This window comes from Gorilla gorilla, chromosome 5 (assembly GCF_029281585.2).
Source record: "Gorilla gorilla gorilla isolate KB3781 chromosome 5, NHGRI_mGorGor1-v2.1_pri, whole genome shotgun sequence".
Classification (NCBI taxonomy): Eukaryota; Metazoa; Chordata; class Mammalia; order Primates; family Hominidae; genus Gorilla; species Gorilla gorilla.
The window spans coordinates 74,445,874-74,460,726 of NC_073229.2; the positions used below are offsets into that span (position 1 = coordinate 74,445,874).

The 14,853-nt window shown below is 38.2% G+C and overlaps 1 protein-coding gene across 25 annotated transcripts in view; it reads right to left on the reverse strand.

Moving 5' to 3' along the window:
- The window catches only part of DST (dystonin), a 494,942-nt gene that overhangs the window by 197,216 nt on the left and 282,873 nt on the right, over positions 1–14,853 (reverse strand). For all 25 annotated transcript variants that reach the window (XM_055391863.1, XM_055391862.1, XM_055391852.1 and 22 more), the window contains one exon: positions 14,686–14,852. In XM_055391863.1, coding sequence (XP_055247838.1) covers positions 14,686–14,852 — 167 coding nt within the window. The remainder of the gene's footprint in view (positions 1–14,685; position 14,853) is intronic.

A 14,853-nucleotide genomic window follows, 5' to 3' on the forward strand; every position in this document is an offset into this window, starting at 1 on the left:
GAAGGCAGAGCCTGTGTTTTGTCCATGTTTATATCCTCAATATCTAGCATAATGCTTAAAACATTAACTTTTGAGGATTAAATAAATAATAAAGAAAAACATGAGCTCTGGGGACTGGGACATATCAGTGTTTCAAATTCCTGGAGATATTTTCCATCCTAGGCTTGTTCCTTTTCTTTTCACTAATTTCTACTGACAAAACCACCATCTATGGCTTCCAGCCAAGTTTTGGAATCCTTATCGAAATCCACATGGACCAGGGTACAATGTCATAGCTTCCCCATATCCTAAAGAAGCACACACCCTTTTGAGGTTTCCTAAAGGCTTTGTCTCTCCTAAAAAACAATTTGGAAAGTGGGCATGAAGTGAGGACAACAAACAGCGGTGAAGTATAAAAGTTTCAAAAAGCACATGTTGCTGCTTCTAGGTTCTCCTCCCTTCTTAATGCTCTCATGTGCCCTCAGCTTCAGCTTCTGATAATGTTGCCAATTGGGATACCTTATAAAGTAATAACCATCACAAAACAACAACAGGGACTAATAAATACTGATACCTACTATGTGGCAGGCAATGCATTAAAGGACTTAAAGCATTATCTCAATCATCTCAATTGACCCTAAGCAGTAGGTTGTGTTATTATCCTGAATTTACAGATGGAAAAACACCAAAGCATAAGGAAGTTATATAACTTGACCAAGAACACAAATCTGGTAAGTGGCAGTCAGGGTTTCAACCCAGGTCTATCTGACTACAGAGCCTGATTTCTTCTCTGCAATATCCTGGTATCATAAACTGAGAACTAACTAAACAGTAACACCCAATATGAAGCTGAGAATACATAATAAAGAAAATACAGAACAAATTATACTTCTACTACTGGGCAAAATGATAATGATATTGGTAACCCCCATAAAGAAACACAATAATGTATATGTATATGTATGTGTGTGTACTGACATACTCAGAAAAATAAATCATAAGAAACATGCTGAAGTTCCAGATTATTACCAAAACAGAACTCATCAATGCATCCTATACCAATGTTTCCCACACTTGGGTCCTAATACAGATTAAGAATAGAAAGAAAGGCCCGGTTATCTGCATTTTAACAAGTTTCTCCCCCCTCCCTCAGGTGATTCTTATCAGGCAAGTTTGATAACTAAACCATGTTAAAAACCCTTGTTTCTAATAATTATTTAATTTCTTTTCAAGATTATAAGCATTTTGTATTGGGGAAAAAACATCCACAATGTCATCAGGCAATTATATAACGACACAAACAGAAGCACCCACAAGCAGAAACATGCTACTGCCTTATGCCCTCAGCAGGAGACAGTGAACCTTTTAACTCTTTTCAGTGTTTATTTTTATTAAATATACAAGAAAAGAACACATTTAAATGTTAGCAAGGAGGGAGGGTGGGCATGTCATTTTATGTTTGCCCAACTCTGGAGTACACTGTAAAATAATGAAGCCTGGAAAAGATAGCATTTGGTCACATATTTTTTTTTTAATCAGAATAAAAAACCCACCTAAACTTTGTGACTTGAGATATCTGATCACTTGAAAAAACACTGGACCACAGTTTCCTTCCTCAATTTAAAAAGGAAAGACAAGACAGAAAGAAGAATGGTGGTTGTCAACGGGTGGGGGAGAGAGAAATGGGGAATTAGAGTTTCATGGATACACAGCTTCAGTTACACTGGATGAAAAGAGCTCTGGAGATGGATGGCGGTGATGGTTGTACAACAAAGTAAATGTACTTAATGCCACTTAACTATCAACTTAAAACTGATTAAGATGGTAAATTTTATGCACCTTATCACAATCTAATTTTTTTTATTATTTATTTTTTTTGAGACAAGAGTCTCACTCTGTCACCCACCCTGGATGCAGTGGTGCAATCTCAGCTCACTGCAACCTCAGCCTAATTCTCCTGCCTCAGCCTCCCAAGTAGCTGGGATTACAGGCACCTACCACCATGCCCAGCTAATTTTTGTATTTTTAGTAGAGACGGGGTTTCGCCATGTTGGCCAGGCTGGTCTCGAACCCCTGACCTCAAGTGATCCACTCGCCTCGGCCCCCCCAACTGCTGGTATTATAGGCATGAGACACTGCGCCTGGCCGTAATTCTTTTTTTTTGACATGGAGTCTCACTCTGTCGCCAGGCTGGAGTGCAGTGGCGCAATCTCGGCTCACTGCAACCCCCGCCTCCTGGGTTCAAGTGATTCTCCTGCCTCAGCCCAGCCTCCTGAGTAGCTAGGAATTCTTTAAATTTTTAAAAAACAGTTTTTACATATTTGAGAGAAAAGCCTAAATTGAGGTGGAACACACACACAAAGCACAGAGCTGTGAGTCAGGTGTCCTGTGATTTAGTCCTAATTTGCTCTCTGACTTGGGACACACATCCTGCAACCTGTGTCTCAGTTCTTTCTGCAGAAAATGAGTATCAAGAATTACAGAAGTTAGAACAAAAATCACGTACAGAGCATCTGGAAATGTGTATGAGTATGGGAGGGGGGACATTATGGGCTGGTTATAGCATAAGGTTCAAAGAACTCAACTGATTTACCCAAGATCTCAAGAGATTTACATGAAAGTAGTTGTGAAACTTAGTATAAAGGGCAATGTGCACAGGTTACCAAAACGTATCTATCAGCATAAAAACAACACCATAAAAGGGTAATTGGAGAAGACAACCTGATGCTTTGGTATGCTACATAGAAATAATTCTTCCCAGTCAAAAAACTAGCAAGTTCATTCATTTATTCATTCGCTCAATATTTAATATGCATTTACCATGTGCCAGGAAGTAAGGCACTGGGAACAGCCACTGTGCATATGGAGAGCTCAGAGCTCCAAAGGGAGCTCAGGAGTAAACCAGGAGAAAACCTGGTGGAAGAGCACTCAGGTGATGAAAAAAGGCATGCATAGGTCTGTGGTTGAAGGGCACAGGACTACAAGGAGACCAGTGCATGAGTGGGGAGCCAGCAGCCAGGGGAACATGGTAAGACATGGCTCTGGATGTGTGGCAAAGGGCCAAGACAATGCAGACTCTCATGAACGTCTTAAAGGATTGTAAACTTTTTCCCCAATAGCTATGAAAAGCCATCAAAATGCATTAAGGAGGATTAGAAGAGATTAAATGATCAGATCTGGGGGTGGACAGAGAAAAAAATTTAAATGGTCAAAGAACTCCCACAGAATCCAGTTAAGTGGCCATGGTGGCTTGCAGAAGAATGTGGCAGCAGTGGATAAAAAGTGGCCAAGTCAGGGATATTGAGATAGTCAAATCTACAGAACCCAGTTATACGACAATGGTTATAGTAATTAGGGCTGTAAGCATGGATGAGAGACAACACAGAGAGAAAAGAAAAAGTCCAACACGCAATCTTGAAAAACTCGAGTGTTTACTGGCCTTGTGAAAGAGGCCAAGTTTACAGAGGGAACTGAGCAGGAGCAGACAAGAAGTGGGAGAAAAACCAGGAGTATAGTGTCATAAAAGCTAAAGGAGAGAGTATTTCAAGAAGAAAAGAATGGCCAATAGGGTGAAATACTAAAATGTAAGGAAGAGGAGGCCTGAAAAATATCCACTGGATTTAGCTATACAGAAGTCACCCATGACCCAAGAATAAGTGTTTTAATGAATTATGGGGTAAGAGACTAGATTAGTATGTGTTGAAGAATGAGTATGAAGTGAAGAAATGATGGAGGATATTGCCACCTCTTCTGAGGACTTTGGCCTTGAAGGAAAGGAATGATATAAGGTAGCAGCTGGAATAAAGCATGCAGTTAAGGGAGAGTGTTTTTGTTGATTGTTGTTTTATTAACAGAAGAGGCTGCAACATGCTTAACATCCAATAAGAAAGATCTATTGAAGGAAAAAGATGAATATATACAAGAAAGGTTTCTAAGGCAATGACAGAGATAAGATCCAGGGCACAGCAGGAGGGGACAGGCTTTGGGTAGGTGGAGAGAGGACTCCTGTGTTGAACAGCAGCAGCGGGGGTGAGGATGGATGCAGAAGAAGATAGGTTTGTGTCTTTGATAGCAAAAAAGACTTTCTACTTGTTGGCTTCAATTTTCTCTGAGAGTAGGAGTCTAGATCACCTGTTAACACTGAGAAAAGGTGGTGGGAGGAGGCGCTGTGAGGAAGAGAAGGGTTAATCATACAGATAGAAAAAGACTGCTGGCCAGAACCATTTGAGGCTGGTGATGATGAAGTTCTAATGAAATCAATCTACCCTGAAGTATCGCTTTCTCTGGTGTGCTTCCTGTGTGGGGACATGCACAGACAAAGCACATGGCTGGGCTCATACAGGCTCAGCCTTTGCTGGCAAAATAGTACATACTCAGCAGTTTGCAAGGAATTGAAAAGGGATTGTGTGGAAGTGTAAAACAAAACAAAAACAAAAACAAGCCTCACTCCGTTTACCTAAAGATCATTTTTAGAACACCCTCTATACTACAGAACAACCCACACAGAGGTGACTGAAGACACATATGCCACTTAACATCTGCTTTTCAAAAGATCATATGCCTCACTTATCCTATGATAGCAGAGAAGTTACCATAACAAATTCCTGAAGATGACTGTTTCGATTAAATCATGCTCAGACTTAGCATGTCCTTACTGTTCTTATTGGTGCAAAAAGCACCTCACCTTGCAATCACCAAAAAAAAAAAAGGCCTGCGTAACTCAGTGTAGACATCCCTTCATGCTCATATTTGGGCACAGATTAGCAACAAGCTATGAAGGTAATTTTCCCTTGTTCTCAAAACTAGGTGCCTGAGTTTTTTCAAACATTCTTTTTTTTTTCTACAAAGTGACTCTCCATTAACAACAAGGTAGACAGCAAAGATGAGAAACAGTATATTTTTTTCTACAAAGTGACTCTCCATTAACAACAAGGTAGACAGCAAAGATGAGAAACAGTATATTTATAGCAAGCTTAGTTAGTACTTCAAGGTTAGAGTCTAACAAATTCAATAATTAAAACATATCTAATGAATTATGACTTTCTCACTTCACAAAGAACAATCAGTCCCATTAACAGCCTAAATTTTAATGAATACAGAGAATGGTATTGATGTTGATAGAGAAGTAACTCCTCCAGTATCTATATTTTAGTGAATAAAAGGAAAATTTAAGTAAACTTTAGTGACTAATAAGGATAAATACACCCTCCCCAAAAAGGGGGTAGTGGGAATCAATTTATTTTTATTATGGTAGAAAACTAAATCTCAAACTACTTCATATCACAGGCTAAGATGATAATGTGAATAATCAAGTCAAAATACAAGAAGTGTTAAAACAAATAAATGAACCTATCAAAGAAAAACAGATAGAGTTACATATACCGGCTGCTCCTGTAATGTAAAAGAAATCTTCAAGTGAGAGAAAGGTAAGAGAATGCTAAAGGGAAACATGACAAAGGCAGGACTTGTCAAGTTTCTAAGCAAGGAGAGTTTTGATCAAAACCCATCTTCCCTCAAGCTTTACAGCCCTATTGTTAGTGGATCAGTAGCAGCATGCGGGGGGAGGGGAAACTCATGTTGATTACATACTTCCTAAATCTCTAGGAGAGTGATAGGCACTCTCATAAGCTAACTCAAGACAGCCCCACTCTAACAGTTTTTTTTTTTTTTTTTGAGGCTGAGTTTCACTCTTGTTGCCCAGGCTGGAGTGCAATGGTGCCATCTCAGCTCACTGCAACCTCTGCCTCCCAGGTTCAAGCGATTCCCCTGCCTCAGCCTCCTGAGTAGCTGGGATTACAGGCACCTGCCACCAGGCCTGGCTAACTTTTTGTATTTTTAGTAGAGCCGCCGTTTCTCCATGTTGGCCAGGATGGTCTTGAACTCCTGACCTCGGGTGATCCGCCCGCCTTGGCCTCCCAAAGTGCTGGGATTACAGGTGTGAGTCACCGCGCCCGGCCGACCCTCTAACTTTTTAAATGATCACATCACTGAAATTTGTCAACTTACTTCGTCACTTTTCCCCCTAAACTCGTAATACATGCATGCTTAGACTAACAGCTTGCACATCAAACTGAGTGAAACATAGGCCTTCAATTTCATCACGGGCACATCTTTAAAAGCTGAAAAGAAATAATTTTATGAATGAAAGGGCAAAGTAAAAGAAAGAATAGAAAAAAAAGAGTGGGGCTTAGACCTGCTAAAAGGTAATTAACAAGTTAAGAAGTGTTTCTTTCTCAAAGGCATCATGGAGGGGAAACAGTGCAGAAGAGGTATGCATCAGTACAACTCTTTTGGCAGACAATTCAGAAGTACGTCTCAAAATTTTAAATGTAATACCCTTTGTCCCAGCAATTCCACTTCCAGGACCTTATCCTATGGATATATTCACATGCCTCACAAAGACACATACAAAGTTCAGTACAACAGTTTTAAAAGCAAAAAACAACATAATATCCATCAATAAGGCACTCTAAACAAAATGTTATACACATACAATAGAATACCATATGGTATTTTTTAAAAATCACAGATACAAGAAAAAGTAGGACTGTGGTAACAAGTGCCTGCTGTAGAAGTTGCAACTAGGTTTGCCAGGCTCCCATGAAGAGGACAACCAGATGAGCTATCTTCCTACCGTGGCTGTGTCACTTTTTCAGTTTTCTGCTTCAAAAATGGAAGTAGGAGAATGTGGGCTATACCTTACAACACATCTATAAAGATCTTTTTTGGCCGGGCGAGGTGGCTGATGCCTGTAATCCCAGCACTTTGGGAGGCCAAGGCAGGTGGATCATTTGAGGTCAGGAGTTTGAGAACAGCCCAACCAAAATGGTGAAACCCTGTCTCTACTAAAAATACAACAAAATTAGCTGGGCATGGTGGGGCATGCCTGTAGTCCCAACTACTCGGGAGGCTGAGGCAGAAGAATCGCTTGAACCCGGGAGGTGGAGGTCGCAGTGAGCCAAGATCGCACCACTGCACTCCAGCCTGGGTGACAGAGCAAGACTCCATCTCAAAACAAAACAAAACAGAGCAAAACAAAACAAAGAAACAAAACAAAACACACAGTAATGGGAGGCTTCATATTACAGAGAATTTCTGTAAATTAATCTAGGCAAGAAGGCCAGGGACATAAAAAGAAAGTAATATATTCAGGTATTTCCTCCAAATATTACATGCCAAATTACATCTCCCAAACTGTAGGTAAAACCATATAGATACAATAAAAATGGTCACCAGATGTAGACACTAACTCTTACACCTCACTTGGATGCAGACGCACTACATTATAAGCAGTGTACATTAACTCTTTAAGAATTTTAAAATGTGATAATGGTTAGAAGTCATCCATTTCTGTTCTCAAAGTTCAATCATTTTGAGTTCACTTAGCAAGGTAAATAAGCAATTTGATTTTTTCTACACAAGCTGAAATACTGTTAACTACTTTTTAATTGATAACTTTCAGGCTCTGTGTGTGTCTGGCTTGTGGCCAAACTACAGCCCATGGCCATGTGTATGCACACACATACATACACCCTCATACCTCTGGATTCTGCAGCCTGAAGGCTAAGTCAACACTAAGCCAACTTCCTATGGGAACATTTCAAACCCTAAAGGGCCTCCTCCCGGTATTAAACCAGTCCAATCCAGTTTAGCTTCTAAGGTGTGACTGAATTCACGCATGTGACTGAATCACCGGCCTCCAGGTCATGCTATTAAACAAGATGACTCTGACCACAGCTTTACAATCTAACCTTCACAATTACAGCATCTTTAAACTTTAATATAATGAAATATGATGGCCCTATTATATTCTCATTCAAAATGCAAACAATGGACAAAATAATTGCTATCCAACTACATACTCAGACAAGTGAAAAGTTCCTGGCTGCTTAATTAGAAAACATTTGACTGCTTTGCTCCTGCATACAACCTATTCCCAAAATTTTGAGTCTTAATTGGCTAACATATTTAAAACAAACCTATGAAAAGACTGCCAGGGGCATTAAAAGGAAAATTATTTATTTATTTATGTTTAGCTTTTTTATTTTTATTTTTTAAAGGCAATTTAAATAAATGAATGAGGTAAATTAAAAACAAGCATAAGACAGGCAGAAACTAGTAAGCAGAAATAATCTCTTCAAACACACACACCTCTAGTTTTAGTCTTGACATACTTAGTGTCTTTCCATAGAGCCACCTCAGATTTACAAAGCCCTCCTGCACATTCTGCACTGTTCTCTCTGGCCTTCAGGTACATATTCATGTTCATGCCTGCTCAGGCAGACTTGTTTGCACACAGAGCAATGTTAGGCACTGCTGTTTTGGAATTTGGCTTTCATTAATGTTCTAAGGCAGATATCTACTTGGAGAGAATGAGAGAAGCCAGACAAGTCAGAGGCTAAATTTCAAGCTGGAAGTCAGAGCTTTACCTCTCTCAAAAAGAAACAAGTCAATTTTACTGTGATGCCTCGGCAAACCCTTAAATAAGAGGAGAGCTGAACCCTCTGCTTGTAACACCTACCTCTGAGGAACAAGCACTACTGTCTGGGATTTCATTCCTCTATATCAACCCTAACTCTTGGTGACTTATTAATCCACTAGTGTTTAAAGGATTCTCCTAGGATCCCTTGCCTATTGGCTCTTGGTTAATTCTACTTTATCCTCTCTTGCTTTTAATCTCCTTACACACCAGATGTTTTTGTGACAACCTTTTGATCTAAGTTCATCAAATCCAGTATTCTTTGTTAGTCTTTTGACTGAAAATTAAGGTAAGGTTAGGGGCAATAGTAAGGCTTATTTACCCAAGATCTCTTACCAGTTGTGGTTTTTAGCAAAAAGGTTGTATTATATTCTAAAAAAAGTTAAAGTATACAAACAGAACAAGCAGAAACTAGTATAGGTATGTAGTATTTTTATTATTTGAAACTTTTCCACTGAAAACTGAACATAACACACAGAAATTCCTAGAAGGAATTATGAACAGAATTTCCTAACACAGATTTAACAGAAAGACATAATGTATTTATCAGTGACCTATTTAAATAGAAGCTATAGAACTATCCCTTGCAATCTCTTCCACTAAATCATATAACTTTGTTATTCTTACTACCCCATTACATAATCCAGGCTCTTCATCCTCTTTAGGATAATGTGACATACTAAAACTGCTTAATTTCACTGTGATTTTGCTCTTACTCGTTCTAAAAATCTTAAGTTCTCTTATTATCCATAATTTTCCTTAAGTCGTTATGAGTTGTTGCTGATGCTATTTTCATAGGTAGCTAATTCCAAGTTAAACTCTAAGGCTAACTCTAAGTTAAACAACTTCATTAAACCCTCATTAATTAAGGTTAAACAATTTTGGTAACTAATTAGTTAAACAACTAAATTAAACCCTCATTAATTTCTTACAAGGGGCAAAGACTTTAGTGTCAGTTGTATATGGTACTATTCATTTAGTCATTTCTTAAGTTCATCGATAATTTTCATATATCTTTGCTGAAAATATCATTGAGCTTCAAGAATGCGCTATCACAGTTGTTCTGATCAACAGTTCCATTTCTTTAAATCTAGTTTGCCTAAAGGAAATTATGTAAGTAGTTACATGGAAGTATATGAAGATGAGAATTCAGAGCAACCACCTCCGTTATGTAAAAGGTATGTGATGTCAAAAATATGAGTTACTCTTTGAGCCTCAGTTTCTTTATTGATAAAAATGAAGTCATGCCATAAAGATGGCAACAACCAGACACTGGGGACTACTATGGGGTGGCGGGCAAGGGCTGAAAACTACTTATTAGGTGTGATGCTCACTACGTGGGTGACAGGACCAGTTGTACTCTAAACCTCAGCATCATGCAATATACCCAAGTAACAAACCTGCACATATACCCCTAGAATCTAAAATAAAAGTTGAAATTGTTTTAAAAATGGAGTCACAATCTATTTCACAGGATTGTGGTAATTTTAAAAGCTAACACATTAAAAAACAGCTAGGACAGAAACTGCCACATGGCCAACATTATACATCTATTTCTTAGGTAACTACTTTGTGACTGTTACTTACTTTTTAACTTCATGGATCATTTTTATTCTGTAACATCTATAAATTACACTTATTATAAAAATTTCTCTTCATTGTTATTTCACATATTAATTCTCTCAAGAAACATGACAATTAGAAAATTATATTTTCTATGGAAAATTTTAGGATACTGAATTGTTAGTAAAACAAATACTCTTTATGGGGCTAACAAACATTCTTTTTATTTTCAAGAGTCATATTCTATATGGAAGCACTAATAAAAATGTGCTGGACAATCCAAATTAATACATTTGATTAATAACTTATAACAGTATAATTTATATTAATACAAAATGTGAAGGATGCTATTGCTCTGTTCCTATTTCAGATCAATATTTCTAAATCTTTAGAAGATATGCACCAAAAATCTTACTAAGTCACCTATCACATATAATACTGGTTTGCTTTTAAGTAAAAAATATATTTTCCTTCTAATCTCTGGAGAAAAATTTCCTATTCTATCTTGAGTATGCAAATTTGCTACATAGGGATAACCACATCCCTCTTTTCATCCACTACAGCAACCAACAGAAACCAAACCCACTGTGCCACCTCAGATAATTTTTATTGACAAAGCCAAGTAAAATCCATATAAATGTTTGATCTAGATACAAAAAATAAAGCCCAATAAAATGGACATTTTCCACAACAAATCCAAATACAGCACAAAACTTATGGGAATAATTATCAAGTAAAAACAATTATTAAGTAAAAAACTACTTTTTTTTTTTTTTTTTGAGACAGGGTCTTGCTCTGTCACCTACCCTGGAGTGCAGTGACACAGTCACAACTCACTGCAGCCTTGACCTCCTGGACTCAAGCTATCCACCCACCTCAGATTCCCAAGAAGAAAATGAGGTGGAGGCAGAAGCAGGTAACGTTTAGGACCCTTTTTAGTCTAAAGCTGTACTAACAGACTACAAATACAACACAGAAGTCAGAGGTCACAATAGGCAGAGTCAAGCAACTGAAAGTAGAGAATTAAAAAAAAAAAAACTCCAAAGAAAATTCTAAATTCTACTTCTAAAATCTCTACAGGTGTATGCCACCATGCCTGGCTAATTTTTAAATTTTTTGTAGAGATGGGGTCTTGGTGTGCTGCCCAGGCTGGTCTCCAACTCCTGAGCTCCAGCAATCCTCCTGCCTCAGCTTCCCAAAGTGCTGGGATTATAGGTGTGAGCCAGGGCACCCAGCCAAGACATTACTCTCTAAATGTGATTATTATTGTCCAATACCAAAAAATTTGCTTATGGTGATATTTTGATTGTTTATAATTTTGTCTCTTTTTTCTTTTAGAATAAATCAAGGCATTCAACAGTGAGAAATACACACAATTCAACTCTCTTCATTTAATTTTTTCGTACGCTGGAAGAAAAGTACTTAATTTTCTTTTCAAGTAAAGAAAGGCTCAATGACTTCAACTAAAAACGAAGTTCTACAGATGAAAGGTTTCTTCTAGTGAAAGAAACCACAATAATATTTTATAAGCCACAGAACAACGACAGAATTTCAGCAACAAAGAAATCTTGTAAGCATTTAAACCCGATATATGGTATTTTAACCACGAAACTTAACAAAGGAAAATAAAGCAAACTAGGAAAACCAAAGTCCTAAGTTAAAGCTAAACATTGTTCTAAAAAGGTATTTCTGCCAAAATAAAAGTTCAAAACAAATAACTAATTCAAAGACTCAAATTCTCACCTAAAGCAGTAAGAGCTCTATGACATCAAGCTTTTGTAGGAAATTTTAGGATCTCTGACACACAAAATGAAATATTTAAGTACTTAGGAGAAAAATGCATTTTATATATATATACACACACACACACACACACCAATTTGTACTTATAATTATTCATGAGTACCACAGAGACAATGTCCAGTGGCCATTGTTTTTAAAAGTAGGGGTTTTTCTAATCTATTTTATTTTTTTAGAGATGGGGTCTTGCTATATTGTCCAGGTTGGTCTCAAATTCCTGGCCTCAAGCAATCCTCCGGCCTCATCCTCCCTGCCAAAAGTAGGTTATTTTAGAAGAATAGCTGGATCCCATATTTTGCTTCTGCCTAAAAAACTTCAAAGGAGAGAGCAGAACACACCCTCAAAGATGCACTGTTACAAATACTTTAGGTATCACAATTGAAATATTTTAATTCAAAGGCCACAAAGATTCTATCATTCCAAGTATAGAATGTGTCCAGCTGCACAGCCTTCTCATGGCCTCTCATTCTAAGTCACCTGGAAAGTGTAATATGATGATGGCTGTGTCTACAGCCACTAAACCTTCACTCAAGAAGATCTGGTGCTTTAAACAAGTGTAGGCAAGTTGATCCTGGTTTTTCTTTTCGATTCAGCAACCTACACCCACCTCTATTTAAATGTTGTTCCACAAAGGAAGGATACAATTATAGTATTTTAAAATAGGGGCCAGGCATGGTGGCTCACGCGGCCAGGCACGGTGGCTCATGCCTGTAATCCTAGCACATTGGGAGGCTGAGGTAGGCGGATCACCTGAGGTAAGGAGTTCAAGACCAGCCTGGCCGACATGGTGAAATCCTGTCTCTACTAAAAATAAATAAAAAAATTTAAAAAAATTAGCCGGGAGTGGTGGCAGGCACCTGTAATCCCAGCTACTTGAGAGGCTGAGGCAGGAGAATCACTTGAACCTGGGAGGCAGAGGTTGCAGTGAGCTGAGATCATGCCATTGCACTCTAGCCGGGGCAACAAGAACAAAACTCCATCTCAAAAAATTAATTAATTAATTAATTACATAAAATAAAAATAGGGGCTCCTGAGTGTGTATATGTGGAGGATTCATTACAGTTTTTAGACGTTGAAATTTCCAAAATAAAAAGGGAGAAAGAAAAGGGGAGAGAAAAGAGAAGTGAAAGGAAGGAAGAAAGAGGAAAGAGAGGAAGAGAACGGGATGTCAAATCAAACAGAGCTGGTTTTGAGTCTTAATTCTCTAACTTATTAGCAGTATAAACTTGGTAAACCTAAGGTTCCTTATCTGTAAAAGCTGGATAATAACAATTCCTGCTTTATGAGATTGTCAGGAGATTTGAATGAGAGAACATGAGTATAGCATTTAAGAGAACGAGAAAGTAATCAAACCATTAACTATCCTATATAATTATTTTTATTGTAATCAAATAAATTGGTTAGTTTAATGACTTTATAGTTTATATATAGTTTATAATTTAATGACTTCATAGCTTTAGAAATACAGCAAGTTATTCAACAACCTGACATAATATTTGTAAAACCAAAAAAAAAAAAAAACTGAGGTAAAGAAATATATAGTTTTCAGCCTGTAATCCTAGCACTTTGGGAGGCCAAGGTGAGGGGATCACCTGAGGTCAGGAGTTCAAGACCAGCCTGGCCAAAATGGTGAAACCCCATCTCTACTAAAAATACAAAAATTAGCCGGGTGTGGTGGCATACGCCTGTAGTCCCAGCTTCTCAGGAGGCTGAGGCAGGAGAATCGCTTGAACCTGGGAGGTGGAGGCTGCAGTGAGCTGAGATCATGCCACTGCACTCTAGCCTGGGTGATAATGCAAGACTTCATCTCAAAAAAAAAAAGAAAAAGTAATATATAATTTTCAATAAATACTTTCTGGTGATTTAGCTTCTTATAAGGCAATAAGAACATGAACTCAAGAGCCAGATTGCCTAGGTTTGAGTTCCAAGTCTGCCACTCGCTGGCTGTATGACTGCAAGCCAAGTATTTACTGGGTCTCAGTTTCTGTCTGTTTACTGGGATGACAATAGGGATGTTGTGAGGAGAAAATGAATTAATATATGTAAACTGCTTAGAACAGTGTCTGGCACTTAGTAAGTGCTATGTAAGTATTAGCGTGGATTTAGCTGTTAATAATGCTCACCAGGAAACTATTTACCACCCCAAAACTGGCAATTGTTAAGCCCACTCACTAGAGTAATTAGACTAGGAGATATGAACTGGAAACTTGTGGGCTACAAGTCCGAACTAAACTCTAACCTTCAAACTCAGCAGTTCTTTAGAGGCAAAATCAAAGTCTGCTATCTGCGAAGTTACTGCCAACATCCGAAGACATATTACAGCTGTGTGTGTGAGCGCCCGTGTGTGTGTGTGTGTGCGTGTGTGTGTGCGTGCGTGTGTGTGTGTGTGTGTGTATACACTACAATTCAGAATCATGGCCTCTAAGTAGTGGAAATGTGATTTTTAAATTTTTTTTTTTTTTATTTTCTTAAGCCAGAGTCTCACCCTGTGACTCAGGCTGCAGTGCAGTCACATGATCACAGCTCACCGCAGCCTTGGCCTCTGGAGTAGCTGGAAATACAGGTGCTTGCCACCATGCCAAGCTAATTTTTTGTATTTTTTTGTAGAGAGAGGGTTTTACCCTTTTGCCAAGGCTCTTCTCAAACTCCCAGGCTCAAGCAATCTACCCACTTTGGCTTCCCTAAGTCCTGGGATTACAGGCATGGGCCACTGCACCCGGCCAATTTTTTATTTTAATTTTTCTGTATTTTCTAATTTTTTGCCATGCTTTTGCTTCTATAATAATAAAAGATAATTTTAAAATTCAGAGATGAAAGAAATGTGTCTTACAGTTGTATAAGGAAAAAATACACAAATTCCATACCTGTATTTATGAATGATGGCATTAAATAATTTTCCATCTCTCCAGCAGGTAGTGAAATTTTCACACCGAATTCCAGCATAACCCTCTGTTGCCTGCTGCGTCCAGAGTAGCAATCTCTCTTTTGCAGACATATCCTCTGACTCTCCAGTAACATGGATATCAGATATC